The sequence below is a fragment of the Perca fluviatilis genome, chromosome 2 (genome assembly GCF_010015445.1).
Source record: "Perca fluviatilis chromosome 2, GENO_Pfluv_1.0, whole genome shotgun sequence".
Classification (NCBI taxonomy): domain Eukaryota; kingdom Metazoa; phylum Chordata; class Actinopteri; order Perciformes; family Percidae; genus Perca; species Perca fluviatilis.
The window spans coordinates 28,542,222-28,563,683 of record NC_053113.1 but is presented as its reverse complement, the minus strand read 5'-3'; the positions used below and the strand labels follow the sequence as shown (position 1 = coordinate 28,563,683).

At 39.7% G+C, this 21,462-nt stretch overlaps 1 protein-coding gene across 6 annotated transcripts in view; it reads left to right on the top strand.

The window, feature by feature from the left end:
- zgc:172282 (leucine-rich repeat and fibronectin type III domain-containing protein 1-like protein) overlaps window positions 1–21,462 on the top strand; it is a 196,360-nt gene that overhangs the window by 156,447 nt on the left and 18,451 nt on the right. For 4 of the 6 annotated variants that reach the window (XM_039785597.1, XM_039785624.1, XM_039785605.1 and 1 more), the window contains exons 9-11: window positions 5,160–5,809; window positions 11,065–11,165; window positions 19,065–20,206. In XM_039785597.1, the coding sequence (XP_039641531.1) occupies window positions 5,160–5,809; window positions 11,065–11,117 (703 nt within the window). In that variant the 3' untranslated portion in view covers window positions 11,118–11,165; window positions 19,065–20,206. The remainder of the gene's footprint in view (window positions 1–5,159; window positions 5,810–11,064; window positions 11,166–19,064; window positions 20,207–21,462) is intronic. The other 2 variants (XM_039785633.1, XM_039785642.1) reach the window with 2 other exon arrangements.

Below are 21,462 nucleotides of genomic sequence, written 5' to 3'. Positions count from 1 at the left end.
CGCACTTAAGTTGTGCTTTGGGGCAAATAGGAGGAATAACCTGGGGAAATGACAGCAATCTAGACAGTAATTACTAGTCTTCGATTGCAGTGATGTTGAAATCAGAAATGAAAAGCAAGAAAAAGAGAGATGATGAAAGGGGGGGTGGGGGGAGAGACATCGACAGGAACAAAAAAAATTTCTGAACCAGATCAAACCCGAAAAATATGCAGAGACGGCAACATTAACATAGCTATTCAGTATTCAGGATGATGCATGTGCTGTGACAGATTGATCTCTGTCACAGCACAGGGGGAGAATGCCTTGCTCCCCACTTCCAACTGGTCACTGTGAAATGTCATTGGGCTCTCAGTGGAGGTTAAAAATAGTCACAGTTGAATTTTGGGTGCAATTTGTATTAATGGGTATTAACACCAGAGACAACTTAGTAAATGTCATTAATATTTCAGTAATTGTAAGTCTGTTGAAGTCATTGGGTTGAAGTTGGGTTTAAATGAAATCGAGAAATACATTAAGAAAGGGAGCTGAAGAATAATGTAAACATGTATCGACCAGCATTTCAAATGGTAAACTGTGGAAACATGCACAGCGAAAAGTGTGCAAGTGATGTGATTAGTAAGGTAGAGTCACTGTAAACACCATAATCGCACATTTGGAAGTAGAAATGTATCAACGCACCAGCTAAAGGTGGGGAAGAAGCTGGCTAGGGTAAAAAATGTATATCAACAATATGAAAATTGTTAAAAACATTATAAACAAGTACGCAAGCTCAAGAGCAACCACAGAGTGTCAACATACATGAGTAACCCACTTTTCTCTTAATCACATTATTTGAAACAACTTTTATGGCATTTATATACTACTTTAGTGGATGTATTGAATTATGCGTATGTTTTGTCTAGCTCATCATATTTGTATGAAGGTATCAAACAGTGTGCTCTGTGCTATTTTAAGGGGTTACTCTTACCGATATCCAGGAGCTTTCATTGTATTGAATTCCTATAGCTGTCCTAAGAACAGTTGCATTTTCCATCTGCAGCCTGCAGTCACATAATAGAAGCGTTTACAGTTCACTTCTGTGCAATGCGTATTTCAAAGAGTATATGACTTATGTTTTTAAAAAAAACTATGCATTTTAGGAGTATTTTCTGTCAATTGTTTAGGTCATCTGTTTTGGCATCATGTGAGATGTTCTTCTGATGTTCTGAGAGATCCTTGTTAAAAAAACGAAAAATAAATGGGGGAAAAGGGGATTATTTTGAGTTATCAGCTTATGCCATCATTTTAACACATTGACCAGGCAATTGTCATGCTTGCAGTATTTTTCTGCATGTGTACATAGAGCCAGATCACATGGCGTGTGCTAATCTGTGCAATCCAAACAGTGAGATAGTTTATCTGTTTGTGTATTTGAGTCTTGCAGTTTTTTAGCTGTGTGCACGTCCATGTGTACGTGTGTGCCTGTGGGTGTGAGGATAAACCGAGGAGTGACTGTTGCTCTGTTTGTGTGGTGTGTGTGTGTGTGTGTGTGTGTGTGTGTGTGTGTGTGTGTGTGTGTGTGTGTGTGTGTGTGTGTGTGTGTGTGTGTGTGTGTGTGTGTGTTTTTTTTTTTTTTTTTGTGTCCCCCACCCCCAACCCCAACAACTCTTTTTCTTTGTTCCTTTTCCTTTCTTTTTTTTTTTTTTTATTAAAAATAATTCTATTTTTCTTTTTCTTTTTTTTTTTTTTTTTTTTTTTTTTTTTTTTTTTTTTTTTTTTTCCAAACTTAAACCATCATCCAGTATGATTGTGGTGTCAATTGGGCTTGCTGAACCATTTCTGCTTTGCCCAGCAGTCCTTGTCCTTAAAAAAAATAAAACATAAAATAAAATCATGACACACTTGCACAAGACCCAAAACTGGTTTTTATTAAATCTAATTGAAGTTGCTGCGATCATTTTGCATCTTGCCACAGTGGAAGGGGGTGAATAAGAATACTGTCCCTCGAGTGGAAGGCCCAGGTTTATTCGCCTTTGTTAGCAAACACTCCTTCATTCCACAAAGGTTGTTCTGTAACTTACACTTTTTGAATATATGCTGGGTTAAATAAAAAATAGGAAATATGCATGTAGTTATATGCATTAAATCGTTCCATTTTGTTCAGAACATGTAATCCTTTAAGTTTGACAAGGCAGATGGTGGTGGTATCACATGCCCCCCCAAGAATCCCTTCCACCTCATCCCACCCACCAACTCACTTCTCAGTTCATGTGCAGCTGCCTTTTAGCAAAGCCTTGGGGCAATAGCAGTTTCCTGGTTTGATTCCTATTAAGAACAGAGCACTTAAAGGATGTTAATGATTAACTGTTTAACCATGAACATTTTAATGGGTTCTTCCTTGGCCCATGCCACATCCTTCCACCACGTTTCATGATAATTGGGCCAGTAGTTTTTCCGTAACCCTGCTGCTGACAACACACAAAAAAAACCAACCCCAAAACATAACCTTCTTGGTGGAGGTAATCATGCATCCTTAGACATGACAAGGGATTATTCCACAGCAGTTCCCTTAAATAAAGTCACAGACTTCCCGACTCCCTTCGCATATGTTTCTGTGCCCACAGAAGGATGTAACTGTCATATTTTCTCCAATGTAGCTTAGGCATTATGAAATACAATAAAACAAATAAACTGGACAAAGAGCTCTTTAAAACAAAGTCAATATAAAGCAAATCACAACAGTGGAAAATGTCAAAAAATATAGTAAATTATTATGGAGCTCCTTCATTAGGACAAAACAACACCTTACACTACCCCGTCTGGCAAATTCACACTTTTTTAGGGGTTGGCAGTGGGATCTCATCATTTGTGATTTTTTTCATAATAAGGAATTGCACCAAAGCATGAAAGTTGTACCATTATATGCTGATTCCAACATTCAAATATACTTTCAAAAAAAGAATGGTTTTCACCTTAAACTCCTTAATTACTAACAACTGTACGGATATTCTGAAAATTGATGCACAGTTAGCATTAGAGGTTATACAGTCACGTGTTGAAAGTTGCTCCCTCTGTCTCCATGACAATGTAATGAGAATCAGTCACGACTTTCACACGTGTTTTGAGTCAGATGATTTAGTTCTAAAGGACACTGTTACACACCTCACTTTGCATTGTGACAATAACAGCTCATGTTTTCAGAAACGACAACAATTCAAGCAATAAGATACTTGTTAAAATGGAAAACAGCGTGTCAGACTGCAGATATCGGATTAGAGGCCCACGTGTGCTTTGTGGGTTTCACTGAAGGACAGATTTCCCTGAAGTTTCTACCCTAATAAACTATGATTTAGTTTGTCTCACTGCAAAGATGAGAAGAGAGACAAACAGCCACGGTATCATTTTGTTCAAACACAGTTAGACCTCCCAGTCTGTAGTATTTTGAAGTTTAATAAGGTGAACTGAGGCACTGTTTTCTATGACTACATTGGTTTTCCCTTTCAAAACCCCTTTTGAAATTGCTTAGGGAAAAGTTAGTCCAGCTCTGATCTCAAATCATGCTGTTGCCCTTCGGCAAGACATCAGGGCATTTAAGGTGTCTTGGTTCGATTCCTATTAAGAACCCAGTCCTGGGGATCCTTTCACACTAGACTTCACAGCAACACAAGGTCACACACAGAAACCTACAGAGCTATCTGCCAAGATATACTTCCTGCTGATGGTTCAATGCCATTGATGAGCTTGGCACTGAGACTAGGCCAGCCAATACCGTGCTACCCACTGGCTTCCATAAACACACACACAAACACACACCAGCCTCCCAGCGGTTCTATTTGACTCTGACTATATTGCATAGCCTGTCTGTCTCTGTGCAGAGGTAGAAATGAGGAGAGATGGGCACAGGCCAAAAGACTTACAGCACATAGGGGAAATGTGAATGAAGCAGAAGGGAAATATGATTTAGATAAAATGTAGAAATGACATATGGGTGTTTGACAATTCCACTAAGACCCCTAGAGAAAGCAAAACGACAAAGTAGGGAGAAAAAGAGAGAAAAGAGCAAAACTAAGATAAGCATAGAAAAAGCATTGCTCCTGTTTACCTGGGTGGTGGATTTCCCCCAGGAAAGCATACTGCCAAGGAAAAACTACAGTTACGGTATTTACCTCTGGAAAGACCGAGATAGAAGTTGACAATGGTAAGAATCAGGAATGCGTTTAATCAGAGAATGAAGATTTCTGAAGCTGTAGGGGATGGACCTGTGTGAGTGTTTGTCAGATCGCAGGCTTATGAATTCTAACTCTGTGGGGAAATAAGAAAGATGAGGTGGCTGTTGTGCCACAGGCGGCACCGCATGGAAATATATGATGATGGTGCATGTGTCACCGCTGCAGCTTTCATATAATAGCACACAACAGAATACAGGGAAGCAATACAAGCAGATGTAATCATTAGTCATTCTGGGAAAGAATTTTTTTGTTATGTGATCGTGTGTTGCTTGTTTGATTGGTACAGTGTGGTGGTGAATGGGCAGACATAGTTGGACGGCGCAGGTTTGTGTTGGCAGGTATTTTGGCTGTTCTAGGAGAGCAGCCCCACAGTGCAATGTCATTGAGAGCGTTGTTGCAAGATACTGTGACAGAGAAGCAGTATGGCCATTATGTTGCCAGCCAAATTATTTAACAGTCACACAATTACATCTTTAAAGAGTAACTTTAAAGATGGTAATATTGTGTTACAATCCTTTTTCCTTTTCTATGGCTGATTAAAAACTAATACATTGTCCATCTTTGCTGGTAATGATTTATTTTATGGAAGGGTAATTTCCTTAAGAACTGTGTAATTTTGGATTAAAGCCATCATAATTTTAAAAAAAAAATTTTTTTTAAAAAAAATTTTTTTTTTTAATTTTTTTTTTTTTTTTTTTTTTTTTTTTTTTTTTTTTTTTTTTTTTTTTTTTTTTTTTTTTTTTTTCAAGACTGTAGGTCATGGAAGCAATTAATGTGAATTAATTAGTATTTATCGAGTGTATCAGTTAAATGGTGTCTTTAATACAAAATTATATTTCCCAAAAACTTCTTGAAGACAATTACGAACTTTTTTCATAACTTACAGACCGATGACAAAAGTTAATAAATTGCCTGGCACTAATATTGTTTATTATGTCTTTGCTTTGGCAGGATGATTCCATCCAGCAGCAATGACTTCCTGGTTCGGGACCTCGCAGCTGGGCGCAACTACGATCTTTGTGTGCTGGCCGTGTTTGATGATGTCATCACATCACTGACTGCAACACGTCCTTTGGGCTGTCTGTCATTCACCACAGACACGGAGTTCAGCCAGTGCCAAGCATTGCACAGCCACTTCCTGGGTGGCACTATGATCATCATCATTGGAGGGATTATTGTTGCTTCTGTGCTGGTTTTTATTATCATCTTAATGATACGATACAAGGTTTACAGCCACCAAGGGGCAGGCAATGGAAAAGCAGCCATTGCGGCGACTGCGCCAAGACCGCAGAGCAACGGACAAGGAGGAGGCGGACAGGTCCAAGTCCTCCCTCACTCTGCCTCAAAAATGCCTGACAGTCAGGACGACCAAGTGCTAGCGCCGTCCAAGGCCATGTCGCCTAGCAACACTCTGAAAGACACTGTGGCATTGGTCGAGGAGGCGAGCAGTGGACGCAGCATAATGACAAGGACTGACTCCTTGGCCAATGAGGAGTTGATCTCGCCCACCAAAGCCCGCTTCTCCTCCAGGGTGGCTATTGAGATGAAAAGCAGGCCGCCATCTGTCGCCAAAGAGCCCACCTCCCCCAAGGAACTGGCAGGTAGTTAAGAGACAGATTGGGAAATAGACATAGAGGAGGCAAGCAACAGAGCAAGGAGGAATCATTTCAGAGAGGTGGAACGAAGTTGATAGAGAAAGAGCAGGGAATCACCAAGAAGGGAGGGCAAACAAAAAAACACAGTCTAACAGAAAGAGATGGAGAATGAGAAATAGATGTGCAATCAAGAGTGTAAAATTGAGTGAGATAATAACGAAGAGTGGAACAGTGAGAAACTGAGTGAGTGTGAATGAGAGAATGAATAACTGAGATGCCCTCCTCATGCACTGGGAAGATATTAAGAGAGACAGAGGGGGAAACACGAGTTCTGTCTGTAGAGCTGAAGTAGCATCTGAAGTCAAAAGTTAACTCCCTTCGGCTACGGCTGTTGACAAATCAGATCAAAATGCCATTCGCTCTGTATATTAAGGTTTTATTATTATTTATTTTTTTGGGGACAAGAAATCTTGAATTAACCTCCCTATAGTGTAGGAGAATTAACCTATTACCTCAAATCTTCCAAAATGATTTTTTTTCTGCTCTTGCCAATTGCCAAGCTTCAATTATGAGCAATGGGATATACACGGTAGGAAGGTAAATCAAAGTCTTCAAAACCATTTGTTTAAGAAACTACTGAGTTTATTTTGTTTGCTAAAGTGAGTTGTACACAAGCAGCAACTTCAAGGGCTGAAAAGAGAAGCTAATGCGGAAGTGCCTTAAACATGCATTCTATCTAGTTTTTGGCAGGGGGCGAATCCACTGGCTCGAAAAATAATTCCGATTGCATAGAAGTCTATTTGGAATGACTAATTCTCACTTGATTTATTACCTAAATAAACATTTTCATAATGAGGTTATGGTCTCAATCGCTAGTTTCAAGTCTTCTTCAATACAGTATGATGTTCATTTTGTAAATTACGGTCCCATTTATTTTAAAATAGAGATAAGAGCAGGGGATGCTTTAGAGCGTGGCTACACGCTGACCTGTCAGTCACAATAGAGGCTTAGCAATACGTATCCATGGCACTCATTAAAATAGCTGTGAACTTGTTTTTGGGTGTTGTCCATGTTTTTGTCTTAAACTTTGACCCTCTCACTTTGTTTTCACTACATCAAAGTTAACTGGAATATTTTGGCTGAATAAAAGCGAAACTCCACTGAATGACTCGCATCAGCTGGTTGAAAATCGGTGAATTTACCGCTTTACCGTTTAGTTTAGCGCAGCACCAATCAAACCATACACAACACTGGCTTAGCTGTGTCATCCTCCCCAGCTCCACCCTCTTCTGGCTACAACATACCAAGATGGTGACAGCCAAAATGCAAACTCCTGGCTTTGAAACAGCAGTCCACAACCCAAATAATGGGTGACATCACCATGATGCCAGGTCCATTATTTTTTACAGTCTATGGTTGTACGTGATGACCTTGTTGCAAGAAATGGTACTTTTTGGTCCCTTTTCTTGTGCGAAGTTAGTGAGACTGTGTCAACAGCCAAATAAATCTTAGAGGGTTGCAGTCAGAGAAGAGAGGGATTTGGTAATGGTGGTGGAGATAACCCATCGCACCCCAGCTAACATTATTGCGCTTGTATGTATGTCCTCCACTTGTGCACTACAAACCATTAGACTGTAAGCACCCTGAGAAGGCTTGTTTGCCATTAAGAATGACACAACCAGAGTGCTTAAGAGTGAAAAAGAAAAGTTACTTCAGTACAAAAGAAAGACTATTGAAGGTTGGCTGAAGTTCAATAACAGATTGGAAGAAATCCAAAACCCAAATTTCACCTTTATAAAAATGTCATCATGAGGAAGATGAACATTAGCATTCTTTTGGAAAACTGGATCAGTCTTTTGATTTATCACATCTGTGAGCCTTCCTTGGTTAAACAAAATATCGTTACATGTGAAAGACACTGTAAAGTCTCTGGAGGGGCTTATAGAAGCAACACACAACACATTAGCTTAAAAGCTCTGTAAAATATTTCATTTTTATATTTGTCTTTCTCTATAAATTACAACTGAAAAACAAAAGTTCAATTTGACACCACTGTAAGCTATTTAGGCGCTGTCTTCATAAGTTAAACTATTACTATAGTATATGTATGTTCAGACAGGTGAATGTACTCACTGTACAGATTCTGCCCCAGAGGCTGTTCTTTATATAAATCCAAGCAACTTGCTTTAGATTCAGCCGGGGCATTATCAAATCCCTCCAGGCTTAACAAAACAGAATCCGGCAGACACATATAATTTAGAAGGACTATAGTATTCATAATACACAAGGCAACTGATGCAATCACAACTATTATTAATGTATATACTGCGGTATAAGAAGCTGCAAGAAGAGAGGGCTGTGGTAGTGGAGGGAGTAATCAGCATGACCAGTAAAAGCAGAGGTATACCATAATGGCAGTAAATGGTACAACCACTCAGCAAGTACAATCAAGTTCATTCTTACAGCGTACTTACAAAAGTTATTCACAATGATTGGAAATTCTAAAATGTGGAGGAAAAAAGCCAAGAGAATATCAATAAAATGTTTTTATGATTCATTATAAAAGGAAGTCCACATCAAAAAAAGGCTGGATGACTTTGGACAGCATAGCCAAGATTAGTGATAAAACCTCTGTGACACCTAGATATACAAAACCCCAAAACTACTTTCTGAAGATGTGAGTGTAAATGACAGGCTAAAGTTGAGTGCAGTCACAACCCAATTTGCTGCACTGAATTTGGTTAATTTCCAGCTTCAGTACTAGTTGAGCTTTCAGTTTATTCACTGTCTCTCTCGTCTGCCCCTGGATCAACCTCTTATGCCAGCTTGAAAAAAGTATCAGAAAGCTGTTGGACAGTTGGTAAGAAAACAAGAGAAATGCATTAGATCATTTTTATTTCATAAGGCCCCCTTTCTCTTGATGCAAACTTTTTAAGTGACTTGCACATGCTTAAGATTGCTTGAAATGCTCAATACTGCTATGATAATAGGAATCCAGAAGAGCATGCAACTTTTCAGGTAGATTTTCCCTGTACTAAGCCCACTCCTGTGCATTTCCCCTTTACAGACAATTATCCACTCAGGAAATGGGGGTTATATTAGAATGAAAAAGAGACACCATTTCACATGAGTGGCTTAAACCGGCGAGTCGAAATACTTCATCAGCGACTGATATGTCATTCTATTGGCCTCTCTGAATGGGTTGAAATGAGGTGTCATTGAGCCTTAAATTGATAGCGGGGAGGAGACAAGAGATCTGTGCATCTTAGTTAGCAAGTTCAGAGTAAATTTTGACCTTTGTGAAATCTGCTGGATCGGTAGTCAGTCGGACATATAGCAAATTAAATTACTCACATCAAAGTCTAGAATAATTTTATGAAAGAATGGTGTTGAGTGTCATTCTAACTAATAGGCTACTGGATATGAACTGGATTAAGACTAGGTTGCGGAACAAAATCGATACAGTAGGTAGTATGCAATATTTCCCGTGGCAATACTGTATCGATGCCCAGACGCCAAGTATCAATCTTGTGTCAATGTGTTGGTCAGTTTGTCTACTTGACAATCCCATTTTGTTCAATGAACAAACAGATACATTTATTGCAATATACCGCAGAATATTACAACATGTTAAAAATTATAATATCGTATCATGACATATGTATCGTGATAACATCTTATCGTGGGGCCTCTGTTGATTTCCACACCTACTTAAGACATAGTAAAACAAGTTGTTTTCCTCACCTCTGAAGCTTTAAGGGGGCAAGTTGTTCTGAGAGGTTGATCGCCAAATTGAAGTTTCAAAGCAGAGCAGTTGAGGAGTGCTCATTAGGGCTATAACAGGCTAGAATTTTGCAAACTGGGATCAAGAATTTGCTTGAATCTTACTTGTAGCACTGAAGTGCAACCATATGCACAAACTCAAACATTTGCCCTATAGGCCTAATTAACAGCTTTAACCTCATCTCAACCTTCACTGACTGAAGTGTGTCACTCATAGGAGCTTCCGAAGAGCATCCCAGATGGCAACAAGACAGACAAACAAAGCAATTACTAGAGTTTTTATTTTGACACTTCACCCAGGAGGAAAAAGTTGCAGCTGCCCTTTGTGTTCTTTGTTTCCTCTCTTTGATTGCAGGATCATTGGCACTTTGAGGGCAACTTTCAATGAGGGATAATACTCATGTGTATGTACCAAGGCTGTTGGGGCTTCTCAGGGTGTAGCTGTGTCTGTGATGTGTTTCACTGGTTGCTGCATTGCAGAGAAAGGCAGCATTGATCTGATCAGAGCGAGAGAGAGCCGCAGTGAGTCAGAGTGCCTGAGGAACAGAACAACTGACAAATACACAGAGAGGCCTCATTAAAGGCCCACGGTTGTCAAATATGTAACCCAACATGAAAAATAGGCACATTGTGGGTGAGAGTTCTCCTTGTTTGTTTGCTTTTCATAGACTGTTTTGTTCACATTCATATGTACGAACTGAAGTAAGTAAATTTGGAATTTCGCCTCAGATAGGTTCATATATGTTTAAGCATCTTAATACGGGAGGCTCATATTGACAGGACAAAAATGATGTCTCCACAAGATAAACTATTCATTTTAAGGGGGTAAGACTTACATTTAGGCTCATTTTAGGCCTTCAATGTAAGTCAATACAATGTCCTCACAGTGACAAAGTGTGTGTGTGTGTGTGTGTGTGTGTGTGTGTGTGTGTGTGTGTGTGTGTGTGTGTGTGTATAAACTCAACTACCAAATCCCTGCAGGTCTGTACATGCATTTGTGTGTACAAGGTTTTACAGCCCTGAGCTAGTGCAAATGCCCTCACAAGGTTAGGCCAGAAAGAAAATAGTCGAGGATAACACAAAGATGTGTGTGACTCTGTGTGAAGAGTGTGTTCTCCCAATGGCCCATCCATGACCCTGTAGCCTGTCTGTCCTCCATGTATTTTAATCTATCATCACTCCTTAGAGTGTCATCCCGTATGCCCGGCCTCATTCTTCACTGCCGTCTGTCTCTCAGAATGCATCTCTCTTCTCTCTCTCTCTCTCTCTCTCTCTCTCTCTGTCCTGACATTTTTGCTTCCTCTCTTTTCCCCATTTTTATGTGCTGTTTTGCTGCATCTGTGTCAGTTTTTTTCTCTGATACTCACTGTTTCTCCCCATTTCTGTCTCTCACTCTTTTGCCTTTTCTCTTTCTCCATGTATACTCTCTCTCTCTCTCTCTCTCTCTTTGTGTCTGTCTGTTTCTTGGACGCATCCAGCAGCAGATGACAGGCGACCTCATAGTGTCGAATGGAGAGACTTTAAGATCTGAAGGTCTCTTGGCATCATAAAGAGAGCGTGCCAACACTACAAACAAAGAGTAATGACTGTCCCATAAAACTTTAGCACTCCCTGTATTTTCTCCTTATCGTCTTCATATAGTCTCTCCCTTTCTCTTACCCTGTGTCTCTACTCCACACCGGCCTGTCCCTTTTGCAGACTAACTCCTGTGTAGCATGCTGCCATCTGGGGCCTGTTTCAGGAAGGAGGTTTAACAAACTCTGAGTCTAACCCTGAACTCTGATTTGATTTACCCTGAGATGGGAAACTGAGTTTTCGGTTCCAGAACAGCTGATTATAGTTGGTTCAATCAACTCAGAGTAGGCTGACTCAGAGTTAAGCGCATGCACCACCACTATAAAAAGGTAGCATGAATGGAGCCATGATACTACGATTCACCATGGTAACTAGGGCTGGGACGGTATTGAGTTTTTCCTACTGCTGTTGAAAAGAAAGATATTCCCACGGTATAGCAGTATACCGCAAACCCACTTACGAGAAAATGTCAGGGTGCCTTAAGTGAGTGACGTCAGTGGCTGTGTGGTCGCACAACGAGAGTGAGCAGTAACCGAGAGTAGCACGAGTGCCGCTGTGAGGAAAAGAGAGAGGAAAAAGAGTTAGCAAAGTTGATGTAAAGTGAGTTAAAAGTGAACAATAAAAAAACAAGCTAGAGCTTCTCAAGACACAGAGGCTTATCTATTGTCAATACTGCCGGTAAAGTGAATGGCGTCACCACCGAAAAAACATCAGCTTAAATCTTACAACATATGTTGAAGCCATAGACTGTATAAAAAGATTGCAGCAGAGTGTTTCCATTTCAGCTCAATGTGAGAGTCTTAACTGAGTTTTGCTGTCATTTAGGGCCACAATGGTTTCTCTCATCTCCGTTGATCCATTCCACAGACAGTTCAGAAAGCCCATTAGAGCAGTTATTCTATGAGAAAGGTATGTTGAGTTTTGAAGACTTGAGAGCTAGTTTTGAGGTCCCCAGGACATATTTCTACCTTTATCTTTGCTTAAGATCAGTCCTAAAATTTTATGGAGTGCCATGGGGATACAGTCTTGAAGCACACCCAGTTATTAAATGGTTTGTTAATTTTCCTGTAAGAGGATTAGTGTCCAAAATGTATGCTAAACTGATGCAAGTATCCGTAGGAGAACTCGCAATAGTAAAGAAATGGGAGTGAAAGCTGAGCCCTGAGGGCAATGCAAGTAATTGGGAGACAGTTTGGGACATTTTCCACTGTTCCAAGAACCCAAGCCACCAGTATATCCACTTCAACATATGTCATAGGACATATTGGACTCCCCAGAAGAGATACGTCTCTAAAGTCATTGCAACTCCCCATTGCACATTCTGTCAACCTGAACAAACTTTTCTTTTTCTTTTATGCATATGGTCTTGGAGTATGAACAGGTGCATGAGTTCTGGAATAAAACATCAATAAAAATCTGATGTGATAGGATGTTGAATTCCCACTGACCTGATTGTTTTGTTACTTAATGACAACTCTAAATTATACCTTTAACATTATACCTGCTTGGGAGACTGCTCAACTGCAAACAAGAAAATTATAGCTCGACGCTGGCACCCCTCAGCCCCACACTCACTTTGTATAAAACAGTGGTTGGCGTATTTTCTAGACATAGTTATGCTTGAGCTCTCTACAGCAAGGATTAACAAAGCTAAATCATCAACTATTAACCTATGGAAAAGCGCAGCAGCACAAAAATCAGACCTAATGACCTCAGCGCCACAAGAACTAGAGGAGAGTGACTAGGCAAGGTGTGATTTCTGTTTGTTTATTTGTTTTATTTTCCTCGAGACCACAGAAGGTGAGGGGTGAGTGAGGGTTTTTGTTCTTGTTCAGTTTGTGTTTCTCTGTTCTGTATGTCAGCATATAAAAAAACAATAAAAAAGTTGATAAAAAAAAGCTCTTTTGTCAATAAAGTAAAATATAAATAAAATAGTTTGCAGACAATGCCGAGTGCAGCCCGTCTAGCAGCTGAGCAGACAGAGAGCAGAGAGGGTGACTCAGCAGTTTGCCAACTTGTTGCTCTCTCTACCAATATAAGCAGCTGTTTTAGGCTACGAACGTGCATGCAGGCTGAAATTCAACCTTGCCGTTTTATCGGGATAAAGCTATAAACAGAAGGAAACTCCGCTAGCTGCTAAGCTAATGTGCAATGGTAAACACTGCAGCTTATGGTAAACAATCAAGTTAATGTGTCTACCTCAGCTGAGAACGGTAATACATGGTAGGAAAGGCAAAGACATTTCTCCGATAAAAGATATTACACAGGTACTCTCGCATATAGGCCTAATAGTCGACACGAATGGAATGTTATTATGTGTCATGGAACCTTGTCGATCCCCAACTCGCGAAAGGTCGGATTTGCTCCATCTTTTGATGATAAGTTTTGTTTAGAATCAATGAATCGATGTCATTAGACACAACGTGCACACATGTGCAGGCCAATGTTTTTTGCAGTGATGACGGTGACGAGCTCAGACCCGCGGTAGGCGCCACGTGAATGCGGTATTGCGGTAATGCGGTAACCGTCCCAGCCCTAATGTTAACAACCACATACAGACTGGTCGGCGGAAATACTCATTTGCACATACAGCGAGTTTGAACATGTATTTCGTTAAAAAAGCTACACAGGGGTGACATTAGTGATATGAGGACGGATAAAGTTATGTAGGCTACATAACTGATAGACTGGGAAGTAGAGATGCACCAATTAAAACTTTCTAGGCAGATTCCGATTTTCATTGATTTAGGCCAGCCGATACCAATTTTAGCCGATTCCGATTTCACTTTTTCTAACCACTTTACAGCACACACAAATATTTATTCTCTATCTTTTCTTTAATAGAACATTTTGCACAGAACATAGAAATTTTAACAGATAATGGATCACTATAAAATAGAACTATATAAATTACTACTGGTGTAGGAAATTCACACACATCTAAAGTGCAATGTTAGAACCATTTCTTTCTTTTCACATCCAATATCCAACTAAAAAATTTGATTTTGGTTTTTGGTGTCGTCCCTCCACGCCCTACTTTTTCCTTGCAGGTGTTGCATATTGCAAACTTGTTATCTTCTGCACACATGTTTAAGAATTTCCAAACAGCTGACATGTTGCAAGTTTATTCACAAGGTTCCCTACATGTGGGAGAATAGAGCGGACACGTGCTTCACACCGTGAGCGGGTACGCGCGACACACGGCAGAAAAGTTGAGAGAAAGGAAAAAGAGACTGTGCTTTTGCGTCCGTGTGTGTGTGCGTGCTTCCTTGAGAACTGCAACTTTTATAACTTATGTTAGTTTTTTAGTTAAGATTTTATTTTATTAGGACAATGCACATTAATGAACATTTCTGTAAATGCGCCAGTGTTAGCCAGTCAGCTAATTTTCAAATGTAGTCCTAGTTGCATGCAAATGTTGTCAGTTAATTGTAGCATTGACCGGCATGAAATCGGTCAGACTGACCTGCCGGTTGCCGGTCATAGCCGAGCACGTGAAAACCGGCCAATTCCGGTCACCGGCCGGTCTATTGGTGCATCTCTACTGGGAAGAAAAATGATACCGCTCAAATAGGTAGGCTAGTATCTGGAAATGAAAATGCATCTATAGTCTGGGCCTCAATATCATCTCCCGGCGTATGTTTAACTCCCTGCGAAGTAATACAGATTCTTGATCAACGGGATCGTCGACAAAAGGAATGTTTTGAGAAAAAAAAAACATTTTATAGTCTGCCTAACATGGTTATTAAACCAGCCTTGTTTTTTTATTCATGCAGATAACTGTGCTAAAATGTGCCTGATACAGACTAAATGAATGAATGAGGAAATGAAAAAGAGCTGTGTCAGAGGGAGGAGACTGAGAGAAACTCAAGGATTATTGAAGAAAAACTGCTGCCGACCAGGTTAGGTTCACTGACTCCGTTACCATAGTAACAGACTCTGAGGTTAAGTTACCTCTCTTTCTGAAACGGGCTGGAGTCACCCCTCTCTCTCAGGTTTGATTAACCTCTCTGAAACAAAAAAAACAGAGTTTCCCACATCTCAGGGTTAAAGCTACATTGTTTAACAATTTTTCCCATCTAGCGGTGAAATTGTATATGACAACCAACTGAATATAACTTTCTAGCCCCCCCCATTCCAAGCGCATCCAAATTCCTACAGTGGCCGTATTATTCCAAGAAGTACGACTTCGTGAGTGAGTGTACCTTCCAGTGTAATAAGTTTTACGTTATTTTGGTACCATTTCATTGCCAACATTAGCTATCAGGTTCCCAAACATATGCAAGCTAATGTTAGTAAAGTATCAGTGCTATCGTTAGTCTGTATATTGGACGAGATTAATAGAGTAAGGCAATGTTTACAGCTTAGGAGAGAAGCAACGGAGGTTTGTGTTTTTAATATATTTCTCTGAGCAGTATGAACAATGTCAATGAAACTGAAATTAGCTCTTAGTATCTCAATCGTTTACACGCAGCTGTTTTAGCTGTAGCTAGTCTGTGTTAGAACTGCACATGACGTGAGCTGCCAGGGAAATCACGACACATATGATTACGTTTATGTTACAAGGTAGACAATCCTTTTTCATCATTGATGCGAGGAAAAGTAGCAGAGACTTCGTTCTAGCGTTATGCACAACCATGCTATAGTTAGCCAAGCAAGTAACAACTTTAAACTTTGAATTTACACAAATAGGCAGAATTACCTCTCGAGAAGAAAGCAGGTAACTTTGGTGTCACTTTTAAAATCCTTGCTCCTAATGAGCTCTTTCCATCTTCATCATCAAAAGCCACTCTAATATTAACTTTGGTCTTGTAGCTTCGCGTTGTGATTTTAATTCTCTTTGTAACTTCCTTGGTGACTCCGTTACATGTCCTAGAGAATAGGCGCAATCCTCCATTTTCAACAGACTTTCAAATCTGCCGGCAGTCGCAAGTAATCTTCTCCCCCTCCCTCCCTGGCATTCGTCACGATGCCACTGAGTGAAAAGTGCGAAAGGCAGAGGTATGTCACTCTTTGGCTAATGTATTTTAAAGATGGAGGCGCAACATGGCGGCCGTCATTCGAGCGACTCGCTCGTATGTATTCTGAATGATTCTGAATGGCAGATTCTACGCGTACGAGAATACTTTGATTAGTTGGTGGAAGTAATTACACATGAATGAGCACATATTTGTGAAAGAACTAAGGGGGTCTTGCTCAGAATCAACTCAAAAAATTACACAATGGAGCTTTAACAAACTCAGAGTTTTCACTAAACCTGCTTTCTGAAACGGGCCTTTGACCCTTCCATTTGGGGTTTCTTGTTTTCTTGTCAGGTCAGCTCACACAAATAACAAAAAAACATATTTTGTGATTTTCCTATTGTGTTTTGTGTGCTGAGGTTTTGGGATGTCTATCCTTGAGATTCCTGCCTCCATCCAAATACAATGAAGCAACATGAAATTTTATCTGTGGGGCTCACAGCATAGAAACATGATTTGAAATATTTGCTTTCTAATTAGTCGATTAATCCATAAATCAATTGACAGGAATTTAGTCTGCAGCTATTTTGATAATTAGTTAATGATGTCAGTCATTTCTTAAGCATAAATGGCAAACAATGCCTGATTCCAGCATCTCAAATGTGAATATTTGATACTTTGTCTTATAGGACAGTAAACTGCATATCTTTCGGTTGTAGACTGTTATTCAAATAAATGAATGTGCCACCTTGGGCTCTGAGAAGTGATATATGTGTAGTTATAATCAATCAGCTGATAAGAAGAAAATAATTGTTGTTCAAATAAATGAATGTGCCACCTTGGGCTCTGAGAAGTGATATATGTGTAGTTATAATCAATCAGCTGAATGAAGAATATAATTGTTGCAGTGCTGACAATGTCCCTCCCAGTTGAAATGAGTGTCTACTGAAGAAATAGTTCTTTTGAAAACTGCTGAGAGGTTCAAATGATTATCCATCCTTAAATGCAATTGCTCTATGCTATGAGCAACACAAACAATAGTTTCTGTTGACCTTTGTTTCACTGGGGAAGAGGCAGGCATCTCAAGGACAAGCATCTCAAAACCGGCATAACAAACCAATACAATGGCTATAGATACCACGAGAGAAAGTGACGTTTTTGCCAAGTGGGTGAAATGATCCTTGATTTCCTTTCTTCTTTGTTTCATTTGACCTTGACACTTTCTCCGTTTTTATCTTTCCTGGTCACTATCTTTCTATCTCTATTGATTATCTCTGGATTTCTGATTCTTGTATTTAATTTTAATTAAGTGCCTCTTATTACTATTCTTCACTTGTTTTATTTTTAATTATATATCTCCTTTTGTTTTTCTTCTCATCTAACCTAACACTTGTTTCCTCCCCCACCCCCCCTTTCCATCTTGATTCTCTTAATTGTATTCATTTCCAATAATTATTCTTTCTCACTCTCTGTCTCCCTTCTGCTGGCACATCCCTTTTCTCTAAAGCTGTTTGCACATACTGTTTCTTTTTAATCCCGTATTACGTCTCCTTTCCATGTCTGTTTTCAATTGATAACACCTTTGTCTTTGTAATTATTTTCTATTCCTTATGTTTTTCTATTTCCTCACCACTCACACTGCGTTATGGTCTCTGCGTACTACCTCCTCCTCGCTCCTCTCTCCTCTCTGTATTGCCCCATCTCCTTCATCCATCTTTGATACAAAAGGGTGATGGAGGAGAAGAGGGGAGAGGACTGGAGGATGATGGAGGAGAAGACAGTGGTGATGTGCTGTGGTTGTGATGGATGAATACAGACTGAGGCATTAAGAAGACTCTGCTTCATTTTTAAACTGCCACAATAAGCACTGGCTGTACATAAATGCAGTGAGGAAACATTTCTCCTGACAAATACAGTTAAGAAATGCTCTCTTGACAACATACACATTACAAATAACAGCTGCGGCAATATACTGCCACAGTAAGTACAGCTTCATCAATCTCCAAGCTATCGCACTTCTTTGCTTTCACTTGTCAGCAGACCTCATTTTTGCAGGCATTTGTTGTATCTCCCGACTACACAGCAGTTACACTTTTACACAGCTCTCACAAAATAAAACAAATTATAAAGGTGTTTAAATAGAGTTTTGATAAAATTTCTTAGGGGACATATGAAAGCCTTTTTGCCATGTAAGAGGTCAATCGATATTATGTCAGACACAGCATTTAAACCCAACAAAAACTTGATTAAAGAAATTGAAACATAATGAATTGTTAGCTGCGTCATTTTCATATGTTTGGCCCCATGACAAGTTTGAAGTCAGGGGGGAAACAACATGACACATTTGAACCTTTACTTCCTACACTTTCATATTGTTTCATTTTCTTTTGTCTTCCCTAAGGATGTAATATACTCACAAAGAATACAAAAGTTTTCCCTGTGAATATTAGCTTTTCTTAAACTTTTAAGTCATAGCAGAAGTTCCGAAAACAAATCAAACCGTGCCCTCAGAGAGTGTTATAAATCAGGCTTATGGGTAGGATTAAGTGTAGTTCAACTCAGGACACTGAACAACAGAAGTGAAAGACACTTAAAATTAAATTGTGCTTTACCAACACATGCTGAAGTCAGTTGTATTCTTAATTGTCTGTGCTATTAGCATTTTAATTGGTGTATTCCACATATCACAGGTGCTAAATTGTGTCTTCTAGACCTCTGCTGTTTTAAATATTTTGTTCCAAGAACCTTGGTGTCCTATCCTTTTGTCAAGACCTGTCCAACTCTGCATCCCTGTTTTAATTGTCCTTTTAGCCCCCTTGTTCTAAATATTCCCCTTTAGAACAGTACAGTCCTTACAATTATGTTATTTTCCTTCTAGCCTAATACAGTCCTTTTAATGTTCTACTTTTAAACCTTTGTCTTCTTGCTCTCCTGTTTTCTAGACCCCTGATGTTGTTGTTCTGAGTGGCAGATGTGGAGAACGTCACCACCAGGGAGAAGCTGGTGAAAACTGAAGAAAAAAGGCCCTATAGCTCCTCTCCTGTATCTCCTGTTTACTATACCCATTACTTTGTTTCCATGAGTATCACGAGGTAATAGACCTATACTGTCTGGTTTACTTTTGACTGCTAAACTTGGTTCACTGTCTGGATGTCAAGGCCCGCTGTTTGTTCGGCCGTTGACTGGCCATTTGCTGCAGGATCCAGCTGTCAGTGTGATCATCTTAAATCCCTTTTTTCATGGAAAGGCACACAGTGAATGCTGATTTTTCCACTTTGAAACATCTGTATCAGTGTGGAAGTGGATACAATGGGCGTAGATAAGTTAAAAAAGAAACTTAAAAGAGACGTGGATGTGTCACAACGTAAAAATTGACAGAAAATATGAATCACCTTGAACTCAACATTTGGAGCCGCATTAACATGCACCGACAGGTACCGAGCGTGCGGTAAAAACAGACAGAAAATCAATGGCTAAACAGTAAAGGTTGTATGCATAGATAATCACACTCAACCTGGATATACAATATGTTAGACTGCACAAACAGAGAGGGAACTAAATCACACAAAAAATGTCTGGATGGGTCTGCTTTTATGTTAACATCTCAAACAATAATGGCTCACTGTTTGTACAACTGAACAGATAGGAATCTGAACGTGACTGGCTCTCAGTGGCTCCACTCTATTAATCCATGTGGAATAATGCAATTATGTTAAACCGAACTGAACTGAGCTGATCCTGGAGCTGGTGCTGGATCTTAACCTTGACTGGACCCTGTTATTTCTCAATCAGAGATTTGTTTCTGGAAAGCACATACTATATAACAAAAACCTGAATGAAACTGGACCCAAACCTGTACCCAGTGGAGCCTGAACTGGAATTGTACATTGTAAAGGATTCAAAATGTGCACGTGACCTGTGCAGACTAAACTGGACTAGATTAGACAGGCCTGTTATCTATTGGTCTAGTCTGTGGATTCTACTGCTGGGTCCGATATCTACTGCTTTCCGCTGGATGAGACTGGTGAGGACCTTGTGGACCCCCAACAGCCTCTTTAACATCTCCCCAGGCCCACTTATACCGGTGAGTAATCTGCTGATTAGCCTTTTAACCTAACCACACAAGCAGCCAAATGTGGAGTTTTCCCACCCAAAGACCCGGTCTCCTTCATTAGTGTGACATATGGTGACCCACCAGCATTCACCTTGGCCGTTTACCAATTGTGGGTCCTGTCCCATAGTTTAAGACACACTTACATTTGCAGTGTCTCCTCCTGCAGCGAGTGCTCTGTAACCTAATGAAGGCAACGTTTTAAAGAGTGCCTTCTAATTGCTGTCAGCGAGACAATTGGAGTGCCATCTTGGTTAAACTATCTGCTTCATTACTACTCTCTACTGACAATACAGGCGGCAGGAAATGCATCCCCCCCACCCTCTCCTGTTCGCTTTTTTAGTGTCAGAGTTCCTCCTTATCTCATGCAGGTCTTTTCCCCTCTCAATCAGATGTCTCTTGTTTTTTTCCTGCCTGCTGGAGGCAGTGATCGAATACTGGTGGAGAATGTCATATGTTGGGAGGATATGGTTATAAGCTAACACCACAGCCTCAGGGATGGACTCATCCTCTACAAGGGAGGTCAACAATATCTCTTTAGTCACGGACAGAGGAACTGAATTAAACTCATACAGTCCCCAGGCTGGAGAGATTTGCTCTGTCAAAATAAAGTTACATCTTTATTAGAGGTAATCAATAGCATATTTGTTATGTAGACAAATTTCACACAACTAGCTCCCCACTGAATGGAGAATTGCCAGAGTTATAAACCTATTTAAACCTATTTAATCTCCAGGGGGAAAAAAGTAGGATATATTCCATTATACCTGAATGTGTGTGTAAACCAGAAGAGCACACCACTAGTTGAATAGTGCGCTTTACACTTTTGAATCATTCCTTGCCATGTTATGTTCCTGGTGTACAATTGCTTTTTAAAATGCTCTCTCGAAATGCCATTGAAACATTGGTCCAATCACATGCTAAACAAAGATTCATTATTCTACAAACTGCAGTGTATCTATTCAGACGTATTTACAAAAGTATATGTATTAAGCTTTTCAGACTACACATATAGTAATTACCCTTGCATATAATTACCATGAATTCTTCTCACTGTGTATCTACTGTATATTACTATATATTACTATTATAACAGCAGTTCTCTTTATCTGATTCATTGTTTGTGCACTGGTGTTAAATAACAAGGTAGATTTAATTGACTTTCTATGCCAATTATTACTTCAATTGGCAATTTAAAGTAAATTTTGGTTTGGCCAAAGATTATATAT